Source organism: Microcaecilia unicolor, chromosome 7 (genome assembly GCF_901765095.1).
Source record: "Microcaecilia unicolor chromosome 7, aMicUni1.1, whole genome shotgun sequence".
NCBI lineage: Eukaryota > Metazoa > Chordata > Amphibia > Gymnophiona > Siphonopidae > Microcaecilia > Microcaecilia unicolor.
In genome coordinates this window covers 29,767,097-29,793,249 of record NC_044037.1, presented here as the reverse complement: position 1 = coordinate 29,793,249, position 26,153 = coordinate 29,767,097, and the positions used below count along the sequence as shown (strand labels likewise).

At 44.2% G+C, this 26,153-nt stretch overlaps 1 protein-coding gene across 1 annotated transcript in view; it reads left to right on the top strand.

Moving 5' to 3' along the window:
• Positions 1 to 1,794: 1,794 nt before the first annotated feature.
• ESX1 (ESX homeobox 1) overlaps positions 1,795 to 26,153 on the top strand; it is a 37,368-nt gene continuing 13,009 nt past the window's right edge. Inside the window, exons 1-3 of the mRNA XM_030210034.1 lie at positions 1,795 to 2,008; positions 2,932 to 3,214; positions 6,036 to 6,081. Coding sequence (XP_030065894.1) covers positions 1,837 to 2,008; positions 2,932 to 3,214; positions 6,036 to 6,081 — 501 coding nt within the window. The 5' untranslated portion in view covers positions 1,795 to 1,836. The remainder of the gene's footprint in view (positions 2,009 to 2,931; positions 3,215 to 6,035; positions 6,082 to 26,153) is intronic.

Genomic DNA, 26,153 nt, shown 5'->3' with positions numbered 1-26,153 from the left:
TTAGTCTTTGGTGATTTCCGGAAGTTTAGGTGGCCGTACGTTGTTTTCAAGGCTTTTGCTAATGCGTTCCACAGTTGTGTGCTTATGTAGGAAAAAATGGATGCGTAAGTTGATTTGTATTTAAGTCCTTTGCAGCTTGGGTAGTGCAGATTTAGATACGTTCGTGTTGATTTGGATGCGTTTCTGGTTGCTATGTCATTGAGGTCTGTCATGTATCTCGGGGCTTCACCGTGGATAATTTTGTGAACCAAGGTACAGACTTTGAAGGCAATGCGTTCTTTGACTGGGAACCAGTATAGTTTTTCATGGAGGGGTTTTGCATTTTCCAAATCGTGTTTTTCCGAATGTAAGCCTGGCTGCCGTGTTTTGGGCGGTATGAAGTTTCTTTAAGGTTTGTTATTTGCATCCCGCATAAATTCCATTGCAGTAGTCTATGTGGCTTAGTACCATTGATTGTATCAGGTTGCGAAATGTTTCCCTCGGGAAGAATGGTTTCACACGTTTTGAGATTCCACATTGAGTAGAACATTTTCTTTGCTGTGGATTTCACTTGGCTCTCTAGTGTTAAGTTACGGTCCACTGTAACGCCGAGGATTTTCATAATGGGTTTTGGGCTAATTTTGCGCTTTGCAGGTTCTAACCATATCGGTACAGGTATAGCACACCAAGATTTTGTGTTAGTGTGCAGGAAATACCATGCGCTAACTGCCAAATGTGATGCTAGTTGGATGCTAATGGTTGAGCGCTAATTGCAATGTTAGCATACGACTGAACAGTCAACATGCTGGGAACACACCCACACACTGGTGCGCTAAGGAGCCATTTTGCTAAGCTGAATTAGGCACTAACATGCACCTAATGCAGTTTACAATAGCATAGCACGGGATGTGCTCAGGCATTCTGCAGTAACTGCCAAATTAGCATGCATTAATCATGGTGCTAGAAAAATATTTGTATTTTCTTGGGAGAGGGCATTTCAGGGGGGGCACAGAATGGGCATTCCTGTGCTATACATTGTATCCACATTAGCGTGTGCTAACTGGCTGGCACAGGATTACCATGTCAGCTCTTACTGCCTACAAAATGGATGGTGATAAATATTCACGTGGTAATTTTTTTAATGGCAATATTAGCACATGGCTATTCGTACAAAATAAGAAAATTAGGCATTTTATGGCTGTGGTAAAAATGGCCTTAGCATATGGCAAAATCCATGCAAGGGCACACTAGGGCCATTTGTTGCGGCAGCTTAATAAAAGGATCCCTAATTTTGCTACTTTTGAACACTAAGCCACACTGACAGCAAATTTTAATGCCCTTAAGTAAAGGGACCCCAAAGTTATAATCATCAAAACAAAATTATAAGCAAATGGTTATTGCAGGCAGGCTAGCATTAGTGATACCGAAAATAAACTCTACGATCCAAAGCGATAAAGGACATCAGTTATATTCTATAGATGACTGTGGCATCATCTCCGTTATTAAAAATGCGATTTTTTTTTTTTTTAAGGGCAACAGAGGGGAGTCAAGAGAAAAAGTGCCTGAAGTGCGCGGGCTGGACGTTCGGCTGTGCTGCCCCGCACCGAAAAGCCAAGTAAATTCCCAGAGCACATTTAGTACCAATGAAGAGGGAGGGAGGTACCGGCCAGGCTCTGTCATTACCTCGCTCCCGCTTGGCTCTGGGCTGCTGGGCAGACTTTCTCGAGTGCCGCTGCCAGTCCCCACCCCGTTCCTGACGCCATCCGGCTAATGAAATGCTAATAACGGGGCTCCGAGACCGGCGCTGAACGGGCCAGGCCAATAAAATCCCCCCCCGGAGGCTTGTCTTGTCCTCACATGACGGTGCACAGCTCGCCGGCTCCCGGGGGCCGAGCCACCATGCAGACTCCGAGCCCGGGACAGGAGGGCTCGCAGCAGCCCCCCGCCACCGCCCCTCTCCACCTCCTCACCTCCTACTTCATAGACAGCATCCTGGGCAGCGGAGCGAGGGCCGAATCCCCGCTGCAGAGTAAGTGTCCCGCGCTTTCGTCCACCGCGAGCAGCCGAAAGCCGCCAATCGAGCCGGTCTCTGCAACGGATCGAGCGCTGCCTTCCGTTAATCGGACATCCGCGTGGATGCTCGGGGGTTACCCGATGAATCGCAGGTGCCTCGCCGGGCGCCAACTTCGGGAAGAGTTGCAGCGCGAGGCACAACTCCAATTATTAACAAACAGGACGCGCGCCACTCTGATCCGGGGACCCGGCGCCCCGTTATTACTGCGTGCGCCACTCTCTCTGATCAGGGGACCCGGCAGCGCTCATTCACCAGCGGGGAGACCCCGCTCCCCTTGTGACAGCGCGCGCGCACACAGAATAACCCGAGACCCCCTCTCTCCCCCTAGCGCAGAGCACGTGCGTGGAATGTCCGGGACTCGGCTCCCCTCGTTGCAGCGCGCGGAATGGTCCCGTCCAGGATGCGGCATCCTGCACAGCTCAGCACCTGGCAAGGACAACTGTCAACGGCAGAAGAAGCCAAGAGCTTCTGACTCCGCTGGCTCGCGCTCCTGGAGGGCAGCCCGTGGGAGCTCTGACCTCACCGGCTCGCTCCACTCCTTTAGGCTCGCGCTCCTGGAGGGCAGCCCGTGGGAGCTCTGACCTCACCGGCTCGCTCCACTCCTTTAGGCTCGCGCTCCTGGAGGGCAGCCCGTGGGAGCTCTGACCTCACCGGCTCGCTCCACTCCTTTAGGCTCGCGCTCCTAGAGGGCAGCCCGTGGGAGCTCTGACTTCACTGTCTCGCTCCGCTCTTTTAGGCTCGCGCTCCTGCAGGGTACAGCGCAGCGGCAAGACAAATCGAGTATTGCATGTGTTTGTTGTTTCTAACCGTTTAGACCTCACGGTGAACTCCTTTTTTTTTTTTTGACTGCTGTGTTATTTCTGTTGACTTTCTCCCAGGTCTGGATGCTGAGGAGTCTCCGCGGCCTGAGCATGTAGCCGCCCCCTGTCCGGCCGGCTCCTCGAAGCCCAGCGCCCCATACAAGGTCAAGAGCGGGCTATGTACTGGAGCCCCTCCGGTGAGAGCAGAGGAGGAGGATCCCAAGCGGGCGGCTGGAGGCTCCGAGCCAGCCGGGCCCCTTAAGCGAAAGCAGCGCAGATACCGCACTACCTTCAGCAACCTGCAGCTGGAGGAGCTGGAAAGAGCCTTCCGCAAGTCCCACTATCCGGACGTGTTCACCAGGTCGTGCGCCTCATTCTTTTACTAGATCTAGAGCAGGTTAACTGAGGTGGACGGCACATTTCCTCGGTATTTCTGTATTGTCCAGTCCCTCGGGATCAGCTATGCGCTCATGCAGTCCCTGTGGCTCACTCATTTTGCAGCTTATCTCCTTTAAATTGTCCAATATTACTCCAAAATAGAGTTTGGAAAGATGATCATTTTAATAAGAGTTGTTTCTTGTCACATCCTCTGAAAGAAATTGCTAGAGAGAAAAAGAACACTGAAATGGGCATGTCTCAACAAGCCCTGATATCTTGGAGGGAATGACAGGAGCTCCTCCTGAAAGCATATCACAAGATGAGTAGAAAACGGTAGCATTTATCCAAAAGCAGGAAGAAAGTGGGTATGTTTATGTCTGAAGATTATGTGAGTGCTTGGAATTTGGGTTCCCAACCATTAGGGGTTTTCAGCTTGTGGCATGCTGAAACTTCATTAGAAAAAATGTTAGCACGGTGACATGGAAGTGGTTGTGTGCTAATTCACGCATTGTATTAGGGGATGGGAACTAGGTGGAGAGGGGGTGCGGACTATGTACCACAGCACGCAGTATCTGCTACATGCTAACTAGCACTTTTGCAGTTAGCACAAGTTTATTTAGCACCTCAGTAGACGTTAAGTGTATTTGCACTAATTGCAACCAGGTTTACATGCGCCAGTGCAGTTTTCAGTGTGGTAATTGCAGAGGACATATCGGGCACACTTCCAACACTTAACCATACAGCCTTTGCACGTTAACTTTTGCTGTTAAGTCACAGTAAGTGCAAAAAACTTTAGTCTAAGACCCCCCCCTCCTAAGAGTCATAACAAGGGAATAAATATGATCTGTTGATATTATAAGCTAAAAAAATGAATGAGTGTAAGTATAGGGAGCTTAATTTTAACATTTACACAGGTGTCCTTTTACTAAGTTGGGGTATAAAGTGGGCTTAGCACACCCTTACACAGGTTTTCTCCCACGTGCTGAGCCCATTTTCACTGAAGCAGTAAAATGGCCAATTTTCAATATTTTCACTGCACCAGTAAAATGGGCAATTTTCAAAATTTTCAATTAATGGGCATGCGATAGCGTTGCCATTAGCAAATGACTATTACAAAAAAAAATTAGCGGGTGAGCACTTATGACTCATATTTTCTAGGCGGTAAGGGCTCATACAGTAATCCTGTGCTAATCAGTTAGCGTGCAGTAATGTTGCTGTGTTAACACGCACCCTCCGCAATAAAGTTTAAAATATTTTTACTGCACGGTTTGCGCCCACAGATCACAAAATTACCGTAGGATACCTGAGCATGTCCCACGGTGAACCTTTTTAAGCTGTGGTAAGTGTGCAGTAGCACTTATAGCAATTCAGTAAAAGGGTCCCACAGTAAACTGTTAGGGGGGAGGGGAAACTGTTTAAAGGCCTCAGGTGGACTGAGGGGCCGATGCTCAAAAGTCCCCAGAAACAACCACTCACTATTTCCACCTCGGTAAAAGTTACCGAGATGGAAATAGCGAGCGATTCCCAAAAGAAATCACATGCAAATGAACTGCTTGCAAAAACAGCGAACAGCTCGGTCGGGGAAAAGCCACCCACAAAGATATGCATGTGAATTTTTTTGTTTGTTTTGCTTGGAGAGTTCAGTGATTTATTTTTGGTTTTTTGAGGGCGGGGGGGTTGGCATTGTGAGTATGCAGCAAATATTGGGGGGGGGGGGTGACGTGAGTATGTACCAAACATGATCTAAAGATATATAAGTAAAATAGCTAGAATCTAATTATCAAAGATCTTTTTCTCTGTCCATGCCTCTTGGATCAATACCAAATTAGATATCTGTTATACCATCCCTAGTGGGAATTATAGTTTTTAGAAGTATTATCTCCAGCAATCCAGAAATATAAATATTTATTGCAAATTTTTGCTTTGGTAATTTATGCACTGTCTGCTTTTATTTTAGTCAAACTTAGCCGTACAAAATGTTCTTAATTCAGAGGACTGGCACAGATTAGGTTCCAAATAATCTGTAATTTGCACTGATTTACAGTGTACTGAAAGCTACTGGCATGCAGTCAGCTACAAAATACAATAACTTTTACTTGAATGCCTTATAGATATGAAATATTGTTCAAAGGAGCAGGATTGAATTACACTGATGCTTTTTTGAGTGAGGGTTCTCCTTTGGTTAGGCTGGCATTCCTCCATTTCTTTGCCACCTGGCTGGGACAAGAAACCCTCAGCAGTCTACGGGTTAGAGGGTTACTTGCTGTGAAACACTTTCATCACCAATCCTTAACCAATGGGGGCCACTACAGTAACAGCTGCCATCTTCTCTCATAACCTATATCTGAGCATATCACTTCTGCACCCTAATGCCCTCAATTACGGTCCAAGATATTTTTAGCACAACTAATAAACTGCATGGTTTGTTTTTTTTAAGGTGACACAAATCTGTCAAAATCTGAATTGCACCAGTAGAAATACAGATTCAGTACCGACAACCAGGGCTGTGAAAATGTCATTTTCTAAACTGTACATATGTACTGAGTTGCTTTAGACAATGGCAATTTATTTAATAGAAAGTGCTGTAATCTTTGAAAAAAAAAATTCAGTTCTTTATCTAAGTGCCTGGACCCCAGATTTTTGATAGTTTCATGAATTTAAGCACATGTATTCAGTAGTCTCCTCTAGTGCTATGTATGTGCTGCTTTGAAATGTGATGTTTTATGTGAATTTATGAAATCTTCAGCCTGTTTAGTATCCAGGGACAATACAGTAAAAGAGATATGTATTTGCTTTTCCTGTAGGGAGGAACTGGCAATGCGCCTGGATTTGACAGAAGCTAGAGTACAGGTCAGTGATGGCATGTAAATTATGTTCTAAAAATATAATGCTTATGTACAGAATTCATTCAGGTACTGCTTTTAAAACAGTTGTGCTTTGATTTCCTTAAAGTGTTGTGAATTTCATGAGTTATGTGGGCAGTGTGGTTTTTGCCACTGAGATTAGCACAGTATGTGAGGAGGGGGACAGTCTCAAGACCAGAGCTTTCCAAACCTGTCCTGGAACCCAAGTATATGCAAATTTAGCTCATGCCTATGGCATTGTAGATATCCTGGAAACCAGACTGGCTGTGGGGTCCCCAGGTCAGGTTTGGGAAGCTAAACTGCCTTTCCCCGAGAAATCTGCAGGACCTTTAAAAATGAATGTACAAGAATGAGCATTTTAGGTTTTGTATCCTGCTCATTGCAGAATACTTCAAAACCCTGCTACTGAAGCAATATGACAAAATAACAGAACAAATACATTTCAGTTTTCAAAATGCATTTGTTTACTTTTCTTTCAAGTAAACAACCTTTTTAAAATCTGTAAGTAATGCAAACTATCGGAACATCCAGGTAGCTCTCAGTGATGCAGAAAAATCTGGATTTAATTTCTGGATCAGCTCTTTCCACTGGGGCTGTGGATGCTCCACAGACAATGTTCACAAGGGAAGAAAGTGCCACTCATTGTGCTGCTCAGGACTGTTGCAATGACTAAGGGCCACGGAAAGAGCCCTTCCCTTACCGATCCCTTAGCGAAACGGGCATGCATGAAGGAAATTTCATGCAAATGAGCTGCTCGCTGTTAGCTCGTTTGCAAGCGATTTCCTTCCTAAGGAGGGGAAGCCAGTCAGCCAGCTGAGCATGCGCAGAGCAGCCAAGCGTTATGCTAGCTGCTCCACGCACGCCAAAGACCTTCGTACACGCAGAAAAGCTGCGTGTATATTAGCCATCTACAACCAATAAATTGCCGGGCATTGTGCAGCAGAGGGAGAGAGCAGGACCCTAGAAAGAGAGAGTCGGGGATCGGGACGTGCAAGGACGCCCAAATCAAAACTATTTGGACGTCCCTTTCGATTATGCCCCGCCAGGACTCTCTCAGCCAATCAGCTCTTTCCGCACCCTCTTTTTTTTTTTTTTTTTACTTGCATATAAAATTTAGTCATGTAAATTCCAATTAAATCTAACTAGTGCCAATAATTACCAGTTAAAAAGTCAATTTACATGTGCAAATTTGGCACATGCCCAAATATGCGCGCACAGTTTTTTGTGACTTTTATAGAGTTAGGGGTTAGCACATAACTGCAAGGAAGGCGTACAAATGGATGGATGATGGGTAGGCCTTGGGGCATGTCGCCAGCTGATGTTTGCAACTTATAGGATACTATCACTTGCACACATTACATAGTGCACTTAGGCGTTGAGGGCATGCCTAAATTTGGCACACCAATGCTAGCTTTGCACCACTATTCTGTAACTGCTTAAGTGCACCTAAGTGCCATTATAGAATTGGCGTTAAGCCTGCCCCATTGTGTGGCCTACGTCTTGGGGCCAAGTTATAGAATTGTCCTCTATCACTTTTCTAACATTCTGTGTGTTTTGAAGTAAGCTCTTGATGAATCAGGCTCATTGCAGTCCGTTATGCATTAGGGCCTGGGTATTGCAAAATTCAGAACTCTGCAGATCAGTATTCACAGTGTTTCCACAGTACCGACTCGGCTAAAATACCTTTATTTGGCAACATGCCAACATGAGAAAAATTGGAGCAGCCCAAATATCACCTGTTATTAAACCAGGAATTTTGTAGAATTGAAATTTTTGAATTACATTTTGTTTAAAGCGATATTAAGTTCACCCCCTAGTTTGACTTGGTAGATTTCGTTTGTGAGCTAATCAGTACCTGGGAAGACTGCTGATTTATTTTTTTTATTTATTTATTTATTTATTGCATTTGTATCCCACATTTTCCCACCTATTTGCGGGCTCAGTGATAACCAGATGTGACTGGTTTTACAGGTTAACTGGGGATGATCTGTCATTCTTTTCCAATTCCAGAGCCAGGTTCTGAGAAGGAAAAATAAACATATATAACAGGTCCCAGATGTTTACAAGTACATTTTCACTAGGGTGCATAACTGCAAAAGTACAAGCAGACTTTTAAGCTCACACATGAGAAGGCAATTTTCAAACACAAGGTGTCCGCATATATTGGATTAACGGATTAGTATGCAGCTACAAATACATGCATGTGCTTTCATTTTTCAGAACATGCTTCAAAAAAACGCACACACATTACTATTACTACTACAGTCTTATAACCCACAAAATGTGTGGAGTGGAGGAGTGGCCTAGTGGTTAGAGCACCGGTCTTGCAATCCAGAGGTGGCCGGTGCAAATCCCACTGCTGCTCCTTGTGATCTTGGGCAAGTCACTTAACCCTCCATTGCCTCAGGTAGAAACTTAGATTGTGAGCCCTCCTGGAACAGAGAAATATCCAGAGTACCTGAATGTAACTCGCCTTGTGCTACTACTGAAAAAGGTGTGAGCAAAATCCAAATAAATAAGATTCTGGAATCTTAAAGAGTGACAAGATTCCATGCAGAATCTCAAAGAGTAGCGACATTCCATGTAGTACCCAAAGAATAGCGAGATTCCGGAGTGGAGGAGTGGCCTAGTGGTTAGAGCACCTGGTCTTGCAATCCAGAGGTGGCAGGTTCAAATCCCACTGCTGCTCCTTGTGATCTTGGGCAAGTCACTTAACCCTCCATTGCCTCAGGTAGAAACTTAGATTGTGAGCCCTCCTGGAACAGAGAAATATTCACTGTACCTGAATGTAACTCACCTTGAGCTACTACTGAAAAAGATGTGAGCAAAATCTAAATAAATAAATAATGCCACAAAGTTCACTGTGGGTAACAGACAAAAACTGACCAAACATCAGGAATTACAATGTTTAAACCAAACTATACAATAATTTCCAAAAAAAAAAAACAGTTACCATGAATTAATAAAAATTCTTAAAAATAAATATCTTAAGAGCTTTCCTAAACTGAAAATAACCACAAACTCTTAAAAGAAAAGAAGGAAGAGAATTCCAAAACTGTGCAACCTGGTAGGAAAGCATAGATTGAAAAATCCTCTTTACCTTTACATGGCAAAATGAGGGAAAGTTTATTAAAAACTGATTTCTAGAAGATCTAGAAATAAAATAATTTAAAAAAGCAAGATGAACTCCTAGGAGTGGCCTAGTGGTTAGGGTGGTGGACTTTGGTCCTGGGGAACTGAGGAATTGAGTTCAATTCCTGGCACAGGCAGCTCCTTGTGACTCTGGGCAAGTCACTTTACCCTCCATTGCCTGCCGCATTGAGCCTGCCATGAGTGGGAAAGTGCGGGGTACAAATGTAACAATAAATAAATAAGCAGGGGTAGATCCATACAAAGCTTGATAGGTCAAAGCTGATACCTTAAATTGAAATCTCGTTTCTAATGACAGCCAATGCAAACGATATAAGAAGTAATGTGATCATAGTTGTCTGCTGCAAAAATAACTCTTGCTGCTGCATTCTGTACTTGTTATAATTTGGACTTTATCCCCTTACCCCACTAGAAAAATGTTTATATGCAGCCAAAAGCATCCCGGTGATTAGAAATCCAGGTACTTATATATGGCTGACACAAGTGGACTAGCTCTGTATGTACCTGTGTAAAAAGACATGATGTAAGCTTTTCAGAAGGTATATCTTAATGCATTTCAGAAAGTTAATACTTGAAAGCAATCAAAGAAACATCTATCTTTCGAAAATCTCTGAAAACATTCTTCTTCAACAAGGCCTACAATGAGAACGTATAACCTCACTAAGTCCACTCAACTATGAACGCACACCTCCTATAATTACCCTAACAACTCTCTTCCCTCTTCCCTCACCCCTTCCTTAATCGCTACACATTACTAACTGTATCCGATATCCTGTTATGACAATGTTATCAAATCTATGTAAGCCACATTGAGCCTGCAAATAGGTGGGGGAATGTGGGATACAAATGCAATAAATAATAGATACCTACTGTTAAACACATTCATTATGAACGTCTTCATGGAAGCTCTTTTAACTATAAATCAAGTAAAATTTGGAATTCGATTCCAATTCAGATTAGGATTTTACCTATTTGACATTTCGGAAAGCTTTAAAGACTCACCTTTTTAGTAAAAACATTGTGAATCTGTTTAGTAAGTTTATTTTCTACCTTGCTTTGTTACCCGCTTTGATTCCATGTTGATATAAGCGGGGGATATAAATGCTGGGAATAAAATAGAACAGAATAAGAAAATGAGTTCCCTAATACCCTGACAAGTTAAACTTACAAACAATAATACAATTGTGCAATAATATACCTACCTTCCACCAGATACCTTACAGTTCACTGCAGATTGCAGTACAAGAAAACTAGCCATTACTAGGATTTAACACAATATAAAATAGTAATTAGCTACCACACAATGAGCCCTGTGAATACTCACAAATCCTAAAGACTTTTGAAATAAAAATGTTTTCAACTTGTCTGTAACTAATCTAATTTCATTTGGAAGGGAATTCCAGAGACTGTTCTAATATCTTTCTACATCTCAGTCCTCACTGATTTGGAAAATGTAGCTTAAGTTGATTTCAAAAAAGAGATCAACCTAGTGGAGAAATTCAATAACCCACTAAAATGTTCAAAATAGGGTTGGGATTAATAAATCGCTAGAATATAAATAAATAATTTAAATAAATCCCATCAATTGAGGATAGACACAAACCTGAGATGTAACCCTCAAGGATATCCTAAATTGTTGATTTATTATTAATTAGTTAATGTTAATTAGTTATTAATTAGTTAAGTAAAAAGGCCTCAAAGAGCTCAAGGATACTTTATATCTAAAGAGCTGACCGGATCGGTAAGATCCTCTCTTCATCATCGGCCATAAAAAAAACCTTCAAACTGGGGTAATATCTGCCTCTTTTCATTCAAGAGTGATTATTAGAAGTACTATCAACCTTATCCCAGATTATATCCACTCACAAAAACGTTTATGTAATAGTGTTCTCAGGTCCGGCTATCAAACAGTGAGCCTGAATGAAAGGAAGGACACCTATCTTTTTTCAAGTGCCGGTTCGCAGGTTAGCTTATCCTGTGCCTGCTTTCCATTATCCATACAGCTGATTAGCTCTTTCTATTTGCAACTTTTTCACCCTTTTGCCCCAAGCCAACGGTGGCCAGCGTTTCGCGCTTCTGCTTCAGGGTCTTGGTGGCCCAGTTACCTTTGCAAATGGAACAGACACAGTCTATCTTTGCACTGCCTCGGAGCAACAAGAGTGATTTTGTTTTGGAGGGAGGTAGTGCCGGGGGGGGGGGGGGGTCGGGGTCCTCCAGACCATCAGGAAATTGTTATTTAGGGGTGTGGGGGGGTTGGCAGAAGGGGCAGGGTGGTCACTATACCAGCAGGGGTTTTTTGAGTTACTCGAAAGGGGGTCTGTTGGACTCCAGTGGACCCCCTTTCGAGCCCCCCCCCCCCCCCCCCCAGGCGCAACTCAAAAAAACTGTCTGGCAAACTGTCAAATGCATTTGACAGCAACCAATGCTCAAAAGGGAATCCGTGCATCTCATTTGCATGGAATCCCCTTTGTGCATCAGTCACTGTTTGTGACCCGGTAAATTTTCCTGCAGCACCTGTATTTAATGGGTGCCGCTGTGCATCAGCCCCCTCAGACCTAGAGCCATTTCTTCTCTCTATCATTATTGCTCTCATTTCTTCTTATGGGTCCATATATCACTATTTTATGGATGATATTCAACAGTATCTCACATCCACCTCCCCATCTTCTGTTTCAGCTTGCTTCTGACTGGCTATCTTTTTTTGTTGTTGTTGCATCTTAGATGCAATTTCATTTTGTCATCTTGAATGCACCCAAAATAGATGTTTTCTATCCTCCTAGAAATAATGGAAGCTTTTTTTTTTCTGTACACCTCTAGAGTTCCTCTTCACCCCTTTTTTCACTTGAGTATAGTCTTTGATAACTTCTCCCTCTGTTTCCTGTCTCATCTTCTGCTCTTGGTTGGTTACTGAGTTTTCCAACATTCATTCCTTTCACTTTCAATGAAAGTGAGGAGTGGCCTAGTGGTTAGAGCACCGGTCTTGCAATCCAGAGGTGGCCAGTTCAAATCCCACTTCTGTTCCATGTGATCTTGGACAAGTCACTTAACCCTCCATTGCCTCAGGTACAAACTTAGATTGTGAGCCCCTCTGGGACACAGAAATATCCAAAGTACCTGAATGTAACTCACCTTGAGCTACTACTGAAAAAGGTGTGAGCAAAATCTAAATAAATAAATATCCCATTCATCTTTCTTTCCTTGCACATACCATTGTAATCGTGTGCTCACTGGCTCCTCCTTTTGTCTCCATCAGATTCTACAGAATTCTGCAAGAGAAATTCTTTTTCTCCAGTATCCCTGCCAGGGGCGTATCTGAGGTTCGGCGGTAGGGGGGGCAGGGGCTAGAGTGAGGGGGCACATTATAACCCCCCCCCCCCTACAGCCGCCATCGTCGTTGCCGTCGTCAACCCTCCCCCCCTACCGCCATTAACTCTCCCCCGCCTACCGCCAACCCTTTCCCCGCCTACCGCCATCACTTACCCCGAGGTCCGCTCCTGCCGGCTTTTTAAACTATTACTTCAGCTGGCGGGGGACCCCAACCCCCGCCAGCCCAGCCGAGGTCTTCTTTAACTTCTTCATCCTCGTGCTGTTAAAGCTGTACGGACGTCAACGTGCTGCGACGTCAAACTCTGTCCAACTGGAAGGATGCATCATGCAGCTTTAACAGCACGAGGATGAAGAAGTTCAAGAAGACCTCGGCTGGGCTGGCGGGGGTTGGGGTCCCCCGCCAGCTGAAGTAATAGTTTAAAAAGCCGACAGGAGCGGACCTCGGGGTAGGTGACGGCGGTAGGCGGGGAAAGGGTTGGCGGTAGGCGGGGGAGAGTTAACGGCGGTAGGGGGGTCCAGGGCGAAATCTGCGGGGGCCCAGGCCCCTGTGGCCCCACGCAGATACGCCCCTGATCCCTGCTTCTCACATGTGTTTCTGTGCTGCACCCCTGTCAATTAACTCTGTTAGTTCAAAATTCCTATCTAGGTATTACAGTTGATGGCTTAACCCCTTCCCACCTTCTCTGCAGTTTTCTTCCACTGGAGAGCCTTATATTCAGAGTAGACACTTCCTGTTTCTATCCAGCTTGCTTCCACGTTGAGCTTTTTCAGTTTTTACCACTTGTGCTGTGGAATAAGCTGTCATCGGATATTCAGAATGCTTCACTGTCTTCAAAATTAAATGCAAAACTCTCACTTGTTCCACATGGCTTTCCAATGCAATCTGCTGTGCTTCTTTTTCCACCATCCTACTACTACTAATCATTTCTATAACACTACTAGATGTACACAGCACTGTACATGTTAAATGCAGGTACTTTCTCTATCCCTAGAGGGCTCACAATGTAAGGGGGTTTCTTTTCTGTACCTGGGGCATTTTATACAAGTTATTCCCGAAAGTTTGGATTTTTCCCAAGTCAATTTAGTAGCAGTCTATGGACTTGTCCTGTAGGAAACCGTCCAACCCCTTTTTAAACTCTGCCAAGCTAACCGCCTTCACTACGTTCTCCAGCAACGAATTCCAGAGTTTAATTACACATTGAGTGAAGAAACATTTTCTCCGATTCGTTTTAAATTTACTACATTGTAGTTTCATCGCATGCCCCCTAGTTCTAGTATTTTTGGAAAGCATGAGCAGACGCTTCACATCCACCTGTTCCACTCCACTCATTATTTTATATACCTCTATCATGTCTGCCCTCAGCCGTCTCTTCTCCAAGCTGAAAAGCCCTAGCCTCCTTAGTCTTTCTTCATAGGGAAGTCGTCCCATCCCCGCTATCATTTTTGTCGCCCTTCGCTACACCTTTTCCCGTTCTACTATATCTTTCTTGAGATGCAGCAACCAGAATTGAACACAATACTCAAGCTGCGGTCAAATTTATATATGCATCTTTTAGGCATAATTCTATAAAGAGATGCAAGTGAATTCTAGTGTGAGGATCCAAAAAGGGGGGCATGGCCATGGGAGGAGCGTGTTGGGGGCATTCCTAAAATGTATGCGCGTTATAGAATTAGCCGGATCCACACCTGATTTATGCATGGGGATTTATTTATTTTTATTATTTTTTATTTATTGCATTTGTATCCCACATTTTCCCACCTATTTGCAGGCTCAATGTGGCTTACAGAGTACTGTTATGGCTTTCTCGTTCCAGGATGTCAGATACAATTAGTGATGTAAAACTATTAAATGAGGGAAAGAAGAAAAGATTTAGGCGGATAGGTATAGAAAGTAGACTTTCATAACTGGGTGTGTTAGCGAGGTGATTTAATAAGGTTATGGGTTCTCTTTGTAGGCCTTGTTGAAGAGATGTGTCTTCAGAGATTTACGAAAGTTAGTTATGTCGTCAGTAGTCTTCAAGGTAGTGGGTAGTAAATTCCACAACTGCGTGCTCATGTAAGAGAAGGTAGTTGCATGCATCAGCTTGTATTTTAGTCCTTTACAGCTGGGGAAGTGTAGATTTAGAAATTTGCGGGATGATCTTTTGGCATTTCTAGGAGGCAGGTCCACAAGGTTTAGCATGTAGGTTGGGGCGTCTGCGTGGATGATTTTATGTACAATCGTGCAGATCTTGAACGCAATGCATTCCTTCAGTGGGAGCCAGTGAAGTTTCTCTCTTAGTGGTTTGGCACTTTCATATTTAGTTTTTCCGAATATGAGTCTGGCGGCAGTAATTTGGGCTGTTTGGAGTTTTTTGATACTCTGTTCTTTGCATCCAGCGTACAGTGCATTGCAGTAGTCCAGATGACTCAGTACCATTGTCTGTACCAGGGTACACCAGATTTTTATCAATTTAAATGGTCATGCCTAAGTGCAGTCATTGTTCTTGGTGCTAGGCGCTGTTCTATAAACCGCGTCCAACTTTAAGCATGGTTTATAGAATAACGCTAAGCGCTATTTTTTTACACTATTTTAGGTGCTATGTGTAGAATATAATCAAATATATGTTGTATTCTGTGGTTATTTTTGGGGGAATACCCCTTGGATAAGGATTGCTAAATTAGTGTAGTGGAATTAGAAAAGGTACAGAGAAGGGTGACGAAAATGATAAAGGGGATGGAATGACTTCCCTATGAGGAAAGGATAAAGCAGCTAGCGCTCTTCAGCTTGGAGAGAAAAGACAGCTGAGGGGAGATATGATACAGGTATATAAAATAATGAGTGGAGTGGAACAGGTAGACGTGAATTGCTTGTTTTCTCTTTCCAAAAAACACTAGGACTAGGGGGCACGCAATGAAGATAGAATGTAGTAAATTTAAAAGAAATCATAGAAAATATTTCTTCTCTCAACGTGTAATTAAATTCATTGCCAGAGAATGTGGTAAAAAGCAGTTAGCTTAGCGGGGTTTAAAATGTGTTTGGATCATTTCCTAAAAGAAAAGTCCATAAGCCATTATTAAGATGGACTTGGGGAAAATCCACTTCTTATTTCTAGGATAAGCAGTATAAAATGTATCGTACAGTTTTGGGAGCTTGCCAGGTATTTATGACCTGGATTGACCACTGTTGGAAACAGGATGCTGGGCTTGATGGACCTTTGGTTTGTCCCAGTATGGCAAAGTATTTTTGCGGGTTGAAAAAAGGAATAGTAAAATGTTGATAATGAGCATGCACCTACCTCTCCTCTGTACTTGGAGATGTTTTCAAAATAGAAACATATAGGACAAATTAACAATCTTTATTTTGCTAATCCAGCTGGCAAATTGCTCCTCTAAAAAAAAAAATTCCAAAAAGGAAACAAAGCTGTGCAAGAAAAGGCTTCAAGTGTGCCTGTGACAGAGCTAAATCTCATTAAAATATTTGCTCCTGCAAAAGCTGTGTGGTGTACCTTTTTTAATTAACATAGGTCCTTCTTATACTGTTGTACATGTGAGCAAAATTCTCAAATACATGCATACATTTGACAACTAGTTCAGTGGCTGAATTCTTAATATGCCAATGGTGGTCATGGAGTAATATAGTGGGATGGATTCAACCCAAAAATTTCAGAAGACTTGAGCCAAAGTGGTTAGCAATGCCACACACTGCACAATTAGAGTTTGGATTGTTGAATCAACAGACAGGGTGTTTCACCTCCCGCGGGAGGTGGTGGAAATGAAAACGGTAACGGAATTCAAACATGTGTGGGATGAACATAAAGGAATCCTGTGCAGAAGGAATGGATCCTCAGGAGTTTAGTCGAGATCGGGTGGCGGGGCTGGTGGTTGGGAGGTGGGGATAGTGCTGGGCAGACTTATACGGTCTGTGCCAGAGCCGGTGGTGGGAGGTGGGGATATTGTTGGGCAGACTTATACGGTCTGTGCCAGAACCGGTGGTGGGAGGCGGGACTGGTGGTTGGGAGGTGGGGATAGTTCTGGGCAGACTTACATGGTCTGTGCCAGAGCCAGTGGTGGGAGGCGGGACTGGTGGTTGGGAGGCGGGGATAGTGCTGGGCAGACTTATACGGTCTGTGCCAGAGCCGGTGGTAGGAGGCGAGGCTGGTGGTTGGAAGGCGGGGATAGTGCTGGGCAGACTTATACGGTCTGTGCCCTGAAGAGGACAGGTAAAAATCCAAGTAGGGTATACACAAAAAGTAGCACATATGAGTTTATCTTGTTGGGCAGACTGGATGGACCGAGCAGGTCTTTTTCTGCCGTCATCTACTATGTTACTATGTTACTAGTTTGCTTTTCATAGTTTCTAAATTGCTACAGTTTTACCACCACTTTATAGTTTCCCTAACAGGTAAGGTATGCAGAGAACAAAATACAAGGAAGTTTTACCTATAGTGCTGTTGATACTTTTGCACAAAGATGGAAATCTAGCCCTTCATGCACAATTATGAATTTTGGGCCCTTCAATGAAACCCTGCTCTCTTCTTTATGATGCCTAGTTCCCAGGAACACACTGATCAGGTGGTTCTCCACCTCAGTAACACAGAAAAATTGGGGGAAGAAAAGCAAATGGATATTAAAAAGTTAACGTTATAGCTTCTTGGAAGGGCAGAAACATCAGCTAATTACTGACTAATTCACTAGGTAGGAGAGCCATTTTCAATAATGGATTCACTTTTTTGAAAGAATTAGTGCAACTGTGAATTGAACTGAGCAACCTTGTAATTTGTTTTGCAAGTGGTCTTTAGATCTGTAGCAACAGCACAAAGAGACTCTGTGGCAAGTCAGACTTATAACCTTCCAGGCCATAATTAAACTTGATATGCTTAGTGGTTTTTTTTTCTTTTTTGCTTCAGGTGTATTAACATTCTGCCATGTATATATATAGCATTTCGCTGATGCTGTCTTGACAGTATTTAGCAAGTGGGGAAAGCATGCAAAGGCGTGGATTTGGGAATGCTTTCTAACAGATTTGTAGAATATTTTCTTCAGTGTTTAATTTTCATGTTTCAACTTGTTATAGCAGTGGTCTTATTTTTAAGTATTTTTTTTTTTCTTTTTGCATGCAAAGGATTTGCTGTATTGGATGAAAGGAGTATACATGAATTCAGAGTGTAGAGGAAAAAGCACCATCTCTAAGTGATGATAAATTTATCTGTAGTACAAATCTGTGTTGTGCAGTCTTCTACAGCTGTTCAGCCAGGCTCCTGTGGCATGCAAGAAATGTGCACAAGACTAATTATCCAGAGAAGAGAGACAGATATCTTTATTTACAACACAAGGGAGAGCCACAGATCAAATAACTCCAAACACTAGGCCAGGCGTATTTTTCTGGCTCTGGAGCCTTGCACTGAGCCCAAAGCCAATTAATTCTGACATACACGTGCCATGGCCTTTCCTGTTGGAGCCTCATTTCTATAGTAAAAATTATTTTAGGTATATTAAAAGCAAGAAGCTGGCAAAAGAATCAGTTGGATCACTAGATGACTGAGGGGTAAAAGAGGTAATCAGGGAAGACAAAGCCATAGCTGAGAGATTAAATGAATTCTCCGCTTCGGTCTTCATCGAGGAAGATTTGGGGGAGATACCAATTCCAGAAATGGTATTCAAAGCTGACGAGTCGGAGAAACTGAATGAAATCTCTATAAACCTGGAGGATGTAATGGCTCAATTTGACAAATTCAAGAGTAGCAAATCTCCTGGACTGGATGGTATTCATCCCAGAGTACCAATAGAATTGAAAAATGAACTTGCAGAACTATTGTTAGTAATATGTAATTTATCTTTAAAATCAAGCCACATGGGAAGATCACGTGATGTGGTGAGGAGAGGCAGACGTGAGTGTCTGTGGCTGCTCGGGGATCCTCTCCTCTATCCTTTAGCATCGATATAAGAATACCTATAAAAAGCCCGAGCTATCTCGGACCGTGGCGTTGACCCTTTTATGGACAGATATTTGACTCCAGTAAGCAGGATGGCAAGCACGCTGAGGACAAGATGGCGGAGCGAGTACAGGCCCCGCAGTTAACGTGCACGGAATCTGCGATTGCCCAGCTTACGGCTGCGGTAGTGATGGCCTTGGATCCGCGGCTTCAGCAGTTGTCCGAACAGATAACGGGGATGTCGCAACTTACCTCGGAGCTTACCTGAAGAGCAGGTGAGTTGGAATGCCGAGTTTCTGACTTAGAGGACGGCATGCAGACAACCAGCGGGGGAGCTCGCACGCCTACAGGAACTGGTCAGCGCTCAGCAGTGTAAGCTTGATGAGCTGGAAAACAGGGCTCGCAGAGGTCATCTTCGGTCTCTGGGAATCCCGGAGTCGGTGCCTGAAAAGTCCTTGCGGCAGATGTTGGAGCGCTGGTTAAGTCCCTTGTTAGCTGGGTCGGAAGAAGTAGAACCGGTGCGCCTGGAGCGTGCGCACCGCTTGGGTGTGAAATCGGCAGGGGGAGCGGCGGCCCAGAATAGTCATTGCGAAGTTCCGCAACTCAGCGCAGAAGGATGCCTCCCTAATCCGGGTGTTTCAGGACTACTCCGCGGCTCTGTCTGCGAAGAGCCAGCAATACTCCGCAGTGTGTGCCCGTTTGGTGGAGCGAAAATACAAGTTTCAAGTGAGATATCCTGCAGTTTTGAAGATATGGGACAACGGACATTGGCGCGCCTATGAAACTCCGGAAAGCGCGATGGACTGGTTAAACGGAGTCTCTTCGAGTCAGCCATACAAGGAATAAGCTTGGAGGTGCTGCGGAGTTTGAGGGCAGAATCGACTGATGCTGAGGCTCCTACAGTGAAGTTCGGTGTTGATTTGGACATTTTTGGACTGAGAGATGCCAGGTTTAATAGAGAGGTCAGTGCTGAGGGTTTAAACGGTTTGAGTGGGAGAGGGAAATGATTGGGGGAGGGGAGGGGAAAGTGTAGTGAGTGTGCTGTTCGGCGTGGATTAGATGTGGAGAATGTGTGTAGTGAGAGTGTGGGGAGTTATACAGGAGAGGGGGTGGTTGTAGTTTAGTGTGGTAAGGAGGGGGGTGTTGTCTGAGTTGGCGGGGAATGGGGTGATAAAGGGCGCATGATTTAGAGTATGTAATATCTGTCTGGCGGAATGGAGGGGTATGAGTGTCTCAGGGCTATTTGTGGGGGAAGGAGGCTGGTGGTGTAACGTTTGGGGGTTGGGAGAAATGGGAAGTGATGGAGTAGTGAGTGTGTGGGGTAGTGCAAGGCATGTGTGAGTGGTTTGTAAAGGGGGGGAGAGAGTTAGGGGGGTAGATAGCGGGGGAGGGTGGGGGTTATGTTTAGGGAGTCCAAGTCTTGGGCGGGAGGGGAGTGGGGGAGCATGTATGGTAGGTATGAATCGGGGGTGGGGGGGGTGGAAGGTGTCAGAGTGGAAATTTTACGAAAAGGTGGATCTAGTTGTGTCATTCTCTAGGAAGAGGGGACGCCCTTTGGCGTTATTACGTGATTGCTGTAGTTCTCTGTGTTACAGTATGGAGAGTGGTGGGGGGAGGGGGGAGGAGAGGGGTCTTGGGAGCGGGGGAAGGGTAGAGGGGATACCATGACATATGTAATGCTTTTACGTGCTGCCCAGGGGTTTGGCATTTTATGGGGCTGTCAGGTGGTTTTGGGTTCCGGGGTGAGGGCTGGGCACTGGGGAACGCATGATATCTTATGTGTGGGTCTTTCTTGTGTGATTTGGAATTGGGATACTGGATAGAGTGCCGGTTCCTAGACTCATCTCCTGGAATGTATCAGGTATCACTTCCCCAATTAAACGGACAAAAATTTTGTCTACCCTTCAGCGTCACAAAGTCGCTCTGGCATGCCTTCAGGAAACTAAATTGTCAGATTCCGAACATTTAAAGTTAAAACAGCGTTGGGTGGGGGACTGCTTTTTTGCATCAGCGAGGGGTGGGGGGGGTGTGGCGGTTTTGATCCATAAAAATCTGCAATGTACGCCTCGGGTGGTAGCGCGGGATAAGCATGGGCGTTATATATTGTTGCATTCTTGGTGATAGTATTGAAGACTTGGTCTGGTTACATGGAGTAGGATTTTCATGTTCATTTTTCATACTTCTCTATTTGCATATGTATGCAGCAGCATTACTAAAGCTGTTGAAACACCAGAGGCTTCCCATTCATCATCCCGGAAGGTCATCAAAGCCTAGACCTACCGGGATATAGATGGGGGAGGGGACGTTGGTTATAAGCGACGAGGGAGAGGGTGACTATAGTACTCTGGCTGGCCTGGGGTTAGAGTTCTGACAATGCTCGTGGGGAATAAGGAGAGGGGTGGGGTAGAGTAGGGGTGAAAATGTTTAAAATATCTTTGGATGCTGATTAATATTAAGTTGTTTATATGCAGCAGGGTTGGTTTTGAACTCTGTGCGGAACAATGTTTTACTTAGGTGTATAATGCTGAATTTTCAATAAAAATCATTTAAACATAAAATCAAGCAGCATGGTACCGGAAGATTGGAGGGTGGCCAATGTAACGCCGATTTTTTAAAAAAAGGTTCCAGAGGAGATGCGGGAAATTAAAGTACCTCATGAAAGAGTCATGGGATAGGAGGTAGTGTCCTACTGTGGATTAAAAACTGGTTAAAAGATAGAAAACAGAGAGTAGGGTTAAATGGTCAGTATTCTCAATGGAGAAGGGTAGATAGTGGGGTTCCCCAGGGGTCTGTGATGGGACTGCTACTTTTTAACATATTTATAAATGATCTAGAGATGGGAGTAACTAGCAAGGTAATTAAATTTGCTGATGACACAAAGTTGATCAAAGATGTCAAATCACAAGAGGATTGTGAAAAATTACAAGAGGATCTTACGAGACTGGGCATCTAAATGGTCAATGCTGTTTAATGTGAGCAAGTGCAAAGTGATGCATGTGGGAAAGAGGATCCCAAATTATAGCTAGGTGATGCAAGGTTCCACATTAGGAGTCACCGACCAGGAAAAGGGTCTAGGCGTCATCATTGATGATACGTTGTAACCCTCTACTCAGTGTGTGGCGGCTAAGAAAGCAAATAGAATTTTAGGTATTATTAGGAAAGGAATGGAAAACAAAAATGAGGACATTATAATGATAAAGGGGATGGGACGACATCCCTACGAGGAAAGGCTAAAGTGGCTAGGGCTCTTCAACTTGGACTGAGGGGAGATATGGTAGAGGTCTATAAAATAATGAGTGGCGTGGAATGGGTAGACGTGAATTGATTGTGTACTCTTTCCAAAAATACCAGGACTAGGGAGCACACAATGGAGGTACAAAGTAGTAAATTTAAAACGAATCAGATAAAATTTTTCTTCACTCAACGTGTAATTAAACACTAGAATTTGTTGCCAGAGAATGTACTAAAAGCAGTTAGCTTAACAGGGTTTAAAAAAGGTTTAGATGAATTCCTAAAGGAAAAGTCCATAGACCATTATTAAAATGGACTTGGGGAAAATCTACTGCTTGTTTCTAGGATAGGATAGCAATGTTCTACTATAATGGTCTGAATATACAGTACAGGAACTAGTAGAAAATAGAAACGGCCAACTGCTATATAACTGGTATGTTGTTGGGAAAGTCTCATACAGTCGCGTTGGTAGTTTTTACCACCTTGCTTGGTGGCAACCCTTATATTTCACGACAGTTATAATCATCGACAATCCCTTCCTGTTCCCTGGATAGTGCTCAATATTTACTCCACGTGTATAATTAGTTTGGAAATCTTCATAAAAAAACTAATTATACACGTGGAGTAAATATTGAGCACTAGCAAGGGAGGAGGAAGGGATTGTCGATGATTATAACTGTCGTGAAATATAAGGGTTGCCACCAAGCAAGGTTGTTTCTAGGATAAGCAGCATAAAATGTATTGTACTTTTTGGGGATCTTGCCAGGTACTTGTGACCTGGATTGGCCACTGTTGGAAACAGGATGCTGGACTTGATGGACCTTCTTAAGTACATAATTATTGCCATACTTACGTACTTATTGTTTTCCAATTCTTTTGGAGTTTTGCATGGTTATTAAGTTGCGGGAAAAGACAAGCTTTTACCACACCTTGATTTACCACTGGAGTCATCAAACCTGCAGTATATCAGTACTGCAGGTTGCTGATTTTCATGGTAAATGCATAAGGTTGTTTGTGAGCCATCTCATAAGCAGCAGTATTCCAGGAGCATCAGGTCACCAAGCTGTGGCTCGATGCTCCTGGGCCGCATGTTAAAGAGGCTGGCACCCTTAAATTATATTGGTGGCTAAAGCATCCCTCCCCAAATCAAGCCATTGTGCTGTAGCAACCAGACACCCCCTCAATCCAAATGGCCTTTCTAGACACCCCTCAATCAAAAGCCTCCTCCTCCAGGCCTACCTAACTCATATCCCCGGTGTCTAGTGGCCTGTGACTACTTCCAGGATTTAGAAAAACTGCAAGGGACTAACCTAAAGAATCTGAAAGTGTAATAGCTTAGCAAAACGCCATGTTGTGGGTAAAGGGCACATGCTATTGCTTACTGACTTGGCTATACCTTTGCACAGTAGTTACAGCTACCTTGTAAGATTTCTCAGGAAGTCACTAAGAAGCTGGACTGTGTAAATGTTGGTAATGTCTGACTAGCACCATTATATACCTTGCTCAACCAGAAGGATGAGTGTTCAAATTTTGAGTCAATATTCAGCCATTGGTGGTCAGCATTTCTTAAACACCGATGTCGCTGGGTAAATGAAACCCAGATATTCACTGTCAGGTCCTATCCAGAACACCAGCACTGAATATTTGGGTCTTTGGCAGCACCTGGAGGCTCTCTGGGTACAGCCAATGTTCAGTGCCAAACCCGCCATAGCTAACTGGGCAAAGTTAGGACCACTAATTATTTATTTAGATTTACTTTCCAAGTTAGCTATGCAGGCACTGGCTATCGCACTGGCTCCACCCAGACTCCACCCCCTGGTCTGCCCCAGCACTTAGATTCTGTATAGAACACAAAGCAACAATTAGGAGTTATGGGCCTTATTCTAAAAAGTTCATTCGCCTAAATTTACACTCCTAAATTACGAGCCAAATCTATACTGCAATTTATAAATTATGCTCATAAATTTAGGAGCATAAATTTTAGGAGTGTAAATTTAGGAGCATAACCTTTTATAGAATAAGGCCCTATGGGGCAGATTCTATATGTGACGCCTGGATTTCCGTGTGGAATACGCTCGTAACTTAATTGGTGTAACAAGCCAATCAGTGTTTTTAACAGTACTTAACAAGTAATAGCCAGCACTAATTGGCAATTATGACAACTTATGCGTGGAAGTTGCTAAGCGTATTCTATAAGGAACTGTGCCTATATTGGAAAGCGCGCAGTTCAAAATAAACATGCATAGCTTAAAATGTGCGTGTTTATGGACGTTTCATGGGCATTCTGAAATTTCCGCATGTAATTACAGAATACGGGTCAGTGCGCCTAAATGTACGCACGCGGATTTACACCAGGTTTTTATTGGTATAAATGGGAGCACGTAGATATAGGCGCTGCGGTATCAACTAAGCGTAGTCTATAAACCGCACCTAAATCTTATAGAATGTGCTTAGTTCCACACATAATTTTTAGGTGCCATATATAGAGTCTGGCCCTATATGTGGATCTGCCCTATCCCCTATTCTGAATGAAGAGGGTGAGATTTATTAGCGTCTGTTATTTGTTTTTATCAGATTTCACAATTTATTTTTTTTTGTTATTGTTTGTCCGTTGTAGTTTTTGTTGGTTAACGTGTATGTATAATTGTGATCCACCAAGGACTTTGGGATCGCGCAAAATATAATTTTTTTAAAAATAATTAAAACATGCAGGCCTAAATTTCATAGCGCACAACTTCAATGGGGGTGTGGCCATGGGCAGTTTAGGGGCGGGCGTTCCCAGAAATTTGGTGCGTTGTTATGAAAGACCTGCATTTGTGCTCCTAACTGCCATCAGTTGGACCCAAACATTTACACCAGCTTTTGGCAGACATAAGTGCTTTTGCTCATAGTTAGGCGTAAGAAGTGTGCAAAGCTAGTATTCTGTAAACAGCGCACTGTGCTGAACCCTTTACAGAATACTGTCTTAATGTAGATCATGATGACACCTAACTTTGAGGGCCCTGTACCAGGGGCGTAGCCAGACTTCGGCGGGAGGAGGGTCCAGAGCCTGAGGTGAGGGGGCACATTTTAGCCCCCCCCCCCCCCGGCGCTGCCGACCCCCCCCCCCCCCACTGCCACCTTTGACTCCCCCCCCCCCCAAATGCCAACCCTTGGCCCCCCTTCCCGCTGCTGCCAACCCTCCCCCGCCGCTGCTGTCGGGTGCCTTTGCTGGCGGGGGTCCTCAACCCCCGCTGATCTGCAAGGCTTCTGTTTCTGTGAGTCTGACGTCCTTCACGTACGTCCAGGACGTCAGACTCACAGAAACAGAAACCTTGCAGATCAGCAACGCGGCCGGGCCGGAGAAGAGGACTTCGGCTGGCGGGGGTTGGGGACCCCCGCCAGCAAAGGTACGCGACGGCGGCAGTGAGTGAGTGTTGGCAGCGGGAGGGGGAGGGGGGGTCGAAGGGTTGGCGGCGGGGGGGCCAGGTTCCAAATTTATGGGGGCCCATGCCCCCGTGGCCCCACATAGCTACGCCCCTGCACTGTACTAAATCTGACCCTAACTGTGAGTGCTGCGGTTTGCAGAGCCGATAATGCAGCAGCTCTGTCCAGTTAAGTGAAGGAATATCTCCTCCCAACTCACTCAGCACAATTTTAGCAAACAGGAGTCTCTCCTGCCCAGTTAAATCATTCTTGAATATCGGGCCCTATGCCGTCATATTCATGAGTTAGCTTTATCAAATAAGTGGAATATCAGGTAATATGAACTGTATTAATAATGACAAAAAGAGAGTGGCAGTATTTTAAGTCTCTGCTAAAGTTGCCAGCAAACACAGGGGTCCTTTTACAAAGGTGCGCTGAAAAATGGCTTTTGGTAGTCAAGGTGCGAGTTTTTAGCGCGCCTGTAAAAAGGGTCTCTTTTTTTTTTTGCCAAAAATGGATGTGTGGCAAAATCAAAATTGCCACGCGTCCATTTTTTTGGTCTGAGACCTTACCACCAGCCATTGACCTTGCTGTAAAGAATCTGGACAGTAATGACCTATGTGCGTTAAATACCACTTGGTGCGCGTCCGTTACGCGTGCCCGAAAATAAAAAAATATTTTTCAGACACGCGCCAAAAATGAAATTACCACAAGAGCGATGCAGTAGTCGGGCAGTAACTCCATTTTGGCACGCGTTATGCGCGCATAGAAGCTTACACAGCTTAGTAAAAGTGCCCCACAGTATTGGAAAACAGGATGAAATATATTTACAAAACAACCTTTGACCCTCCTGGAGCTGCCACTCCAGGCGATGTTTCCTTCTACTGCTCTTTTCACTGCCTCTTTGATACCTTAATGTACAAGTCCTATAAAGGAGACAACACTCCTCTTGACACCAGCCCCTTTAAATTGCACCAAATTCATGTTAGATTGAGCTGAAGAAAACCAAAGACATTGGTGGGCAACTGAT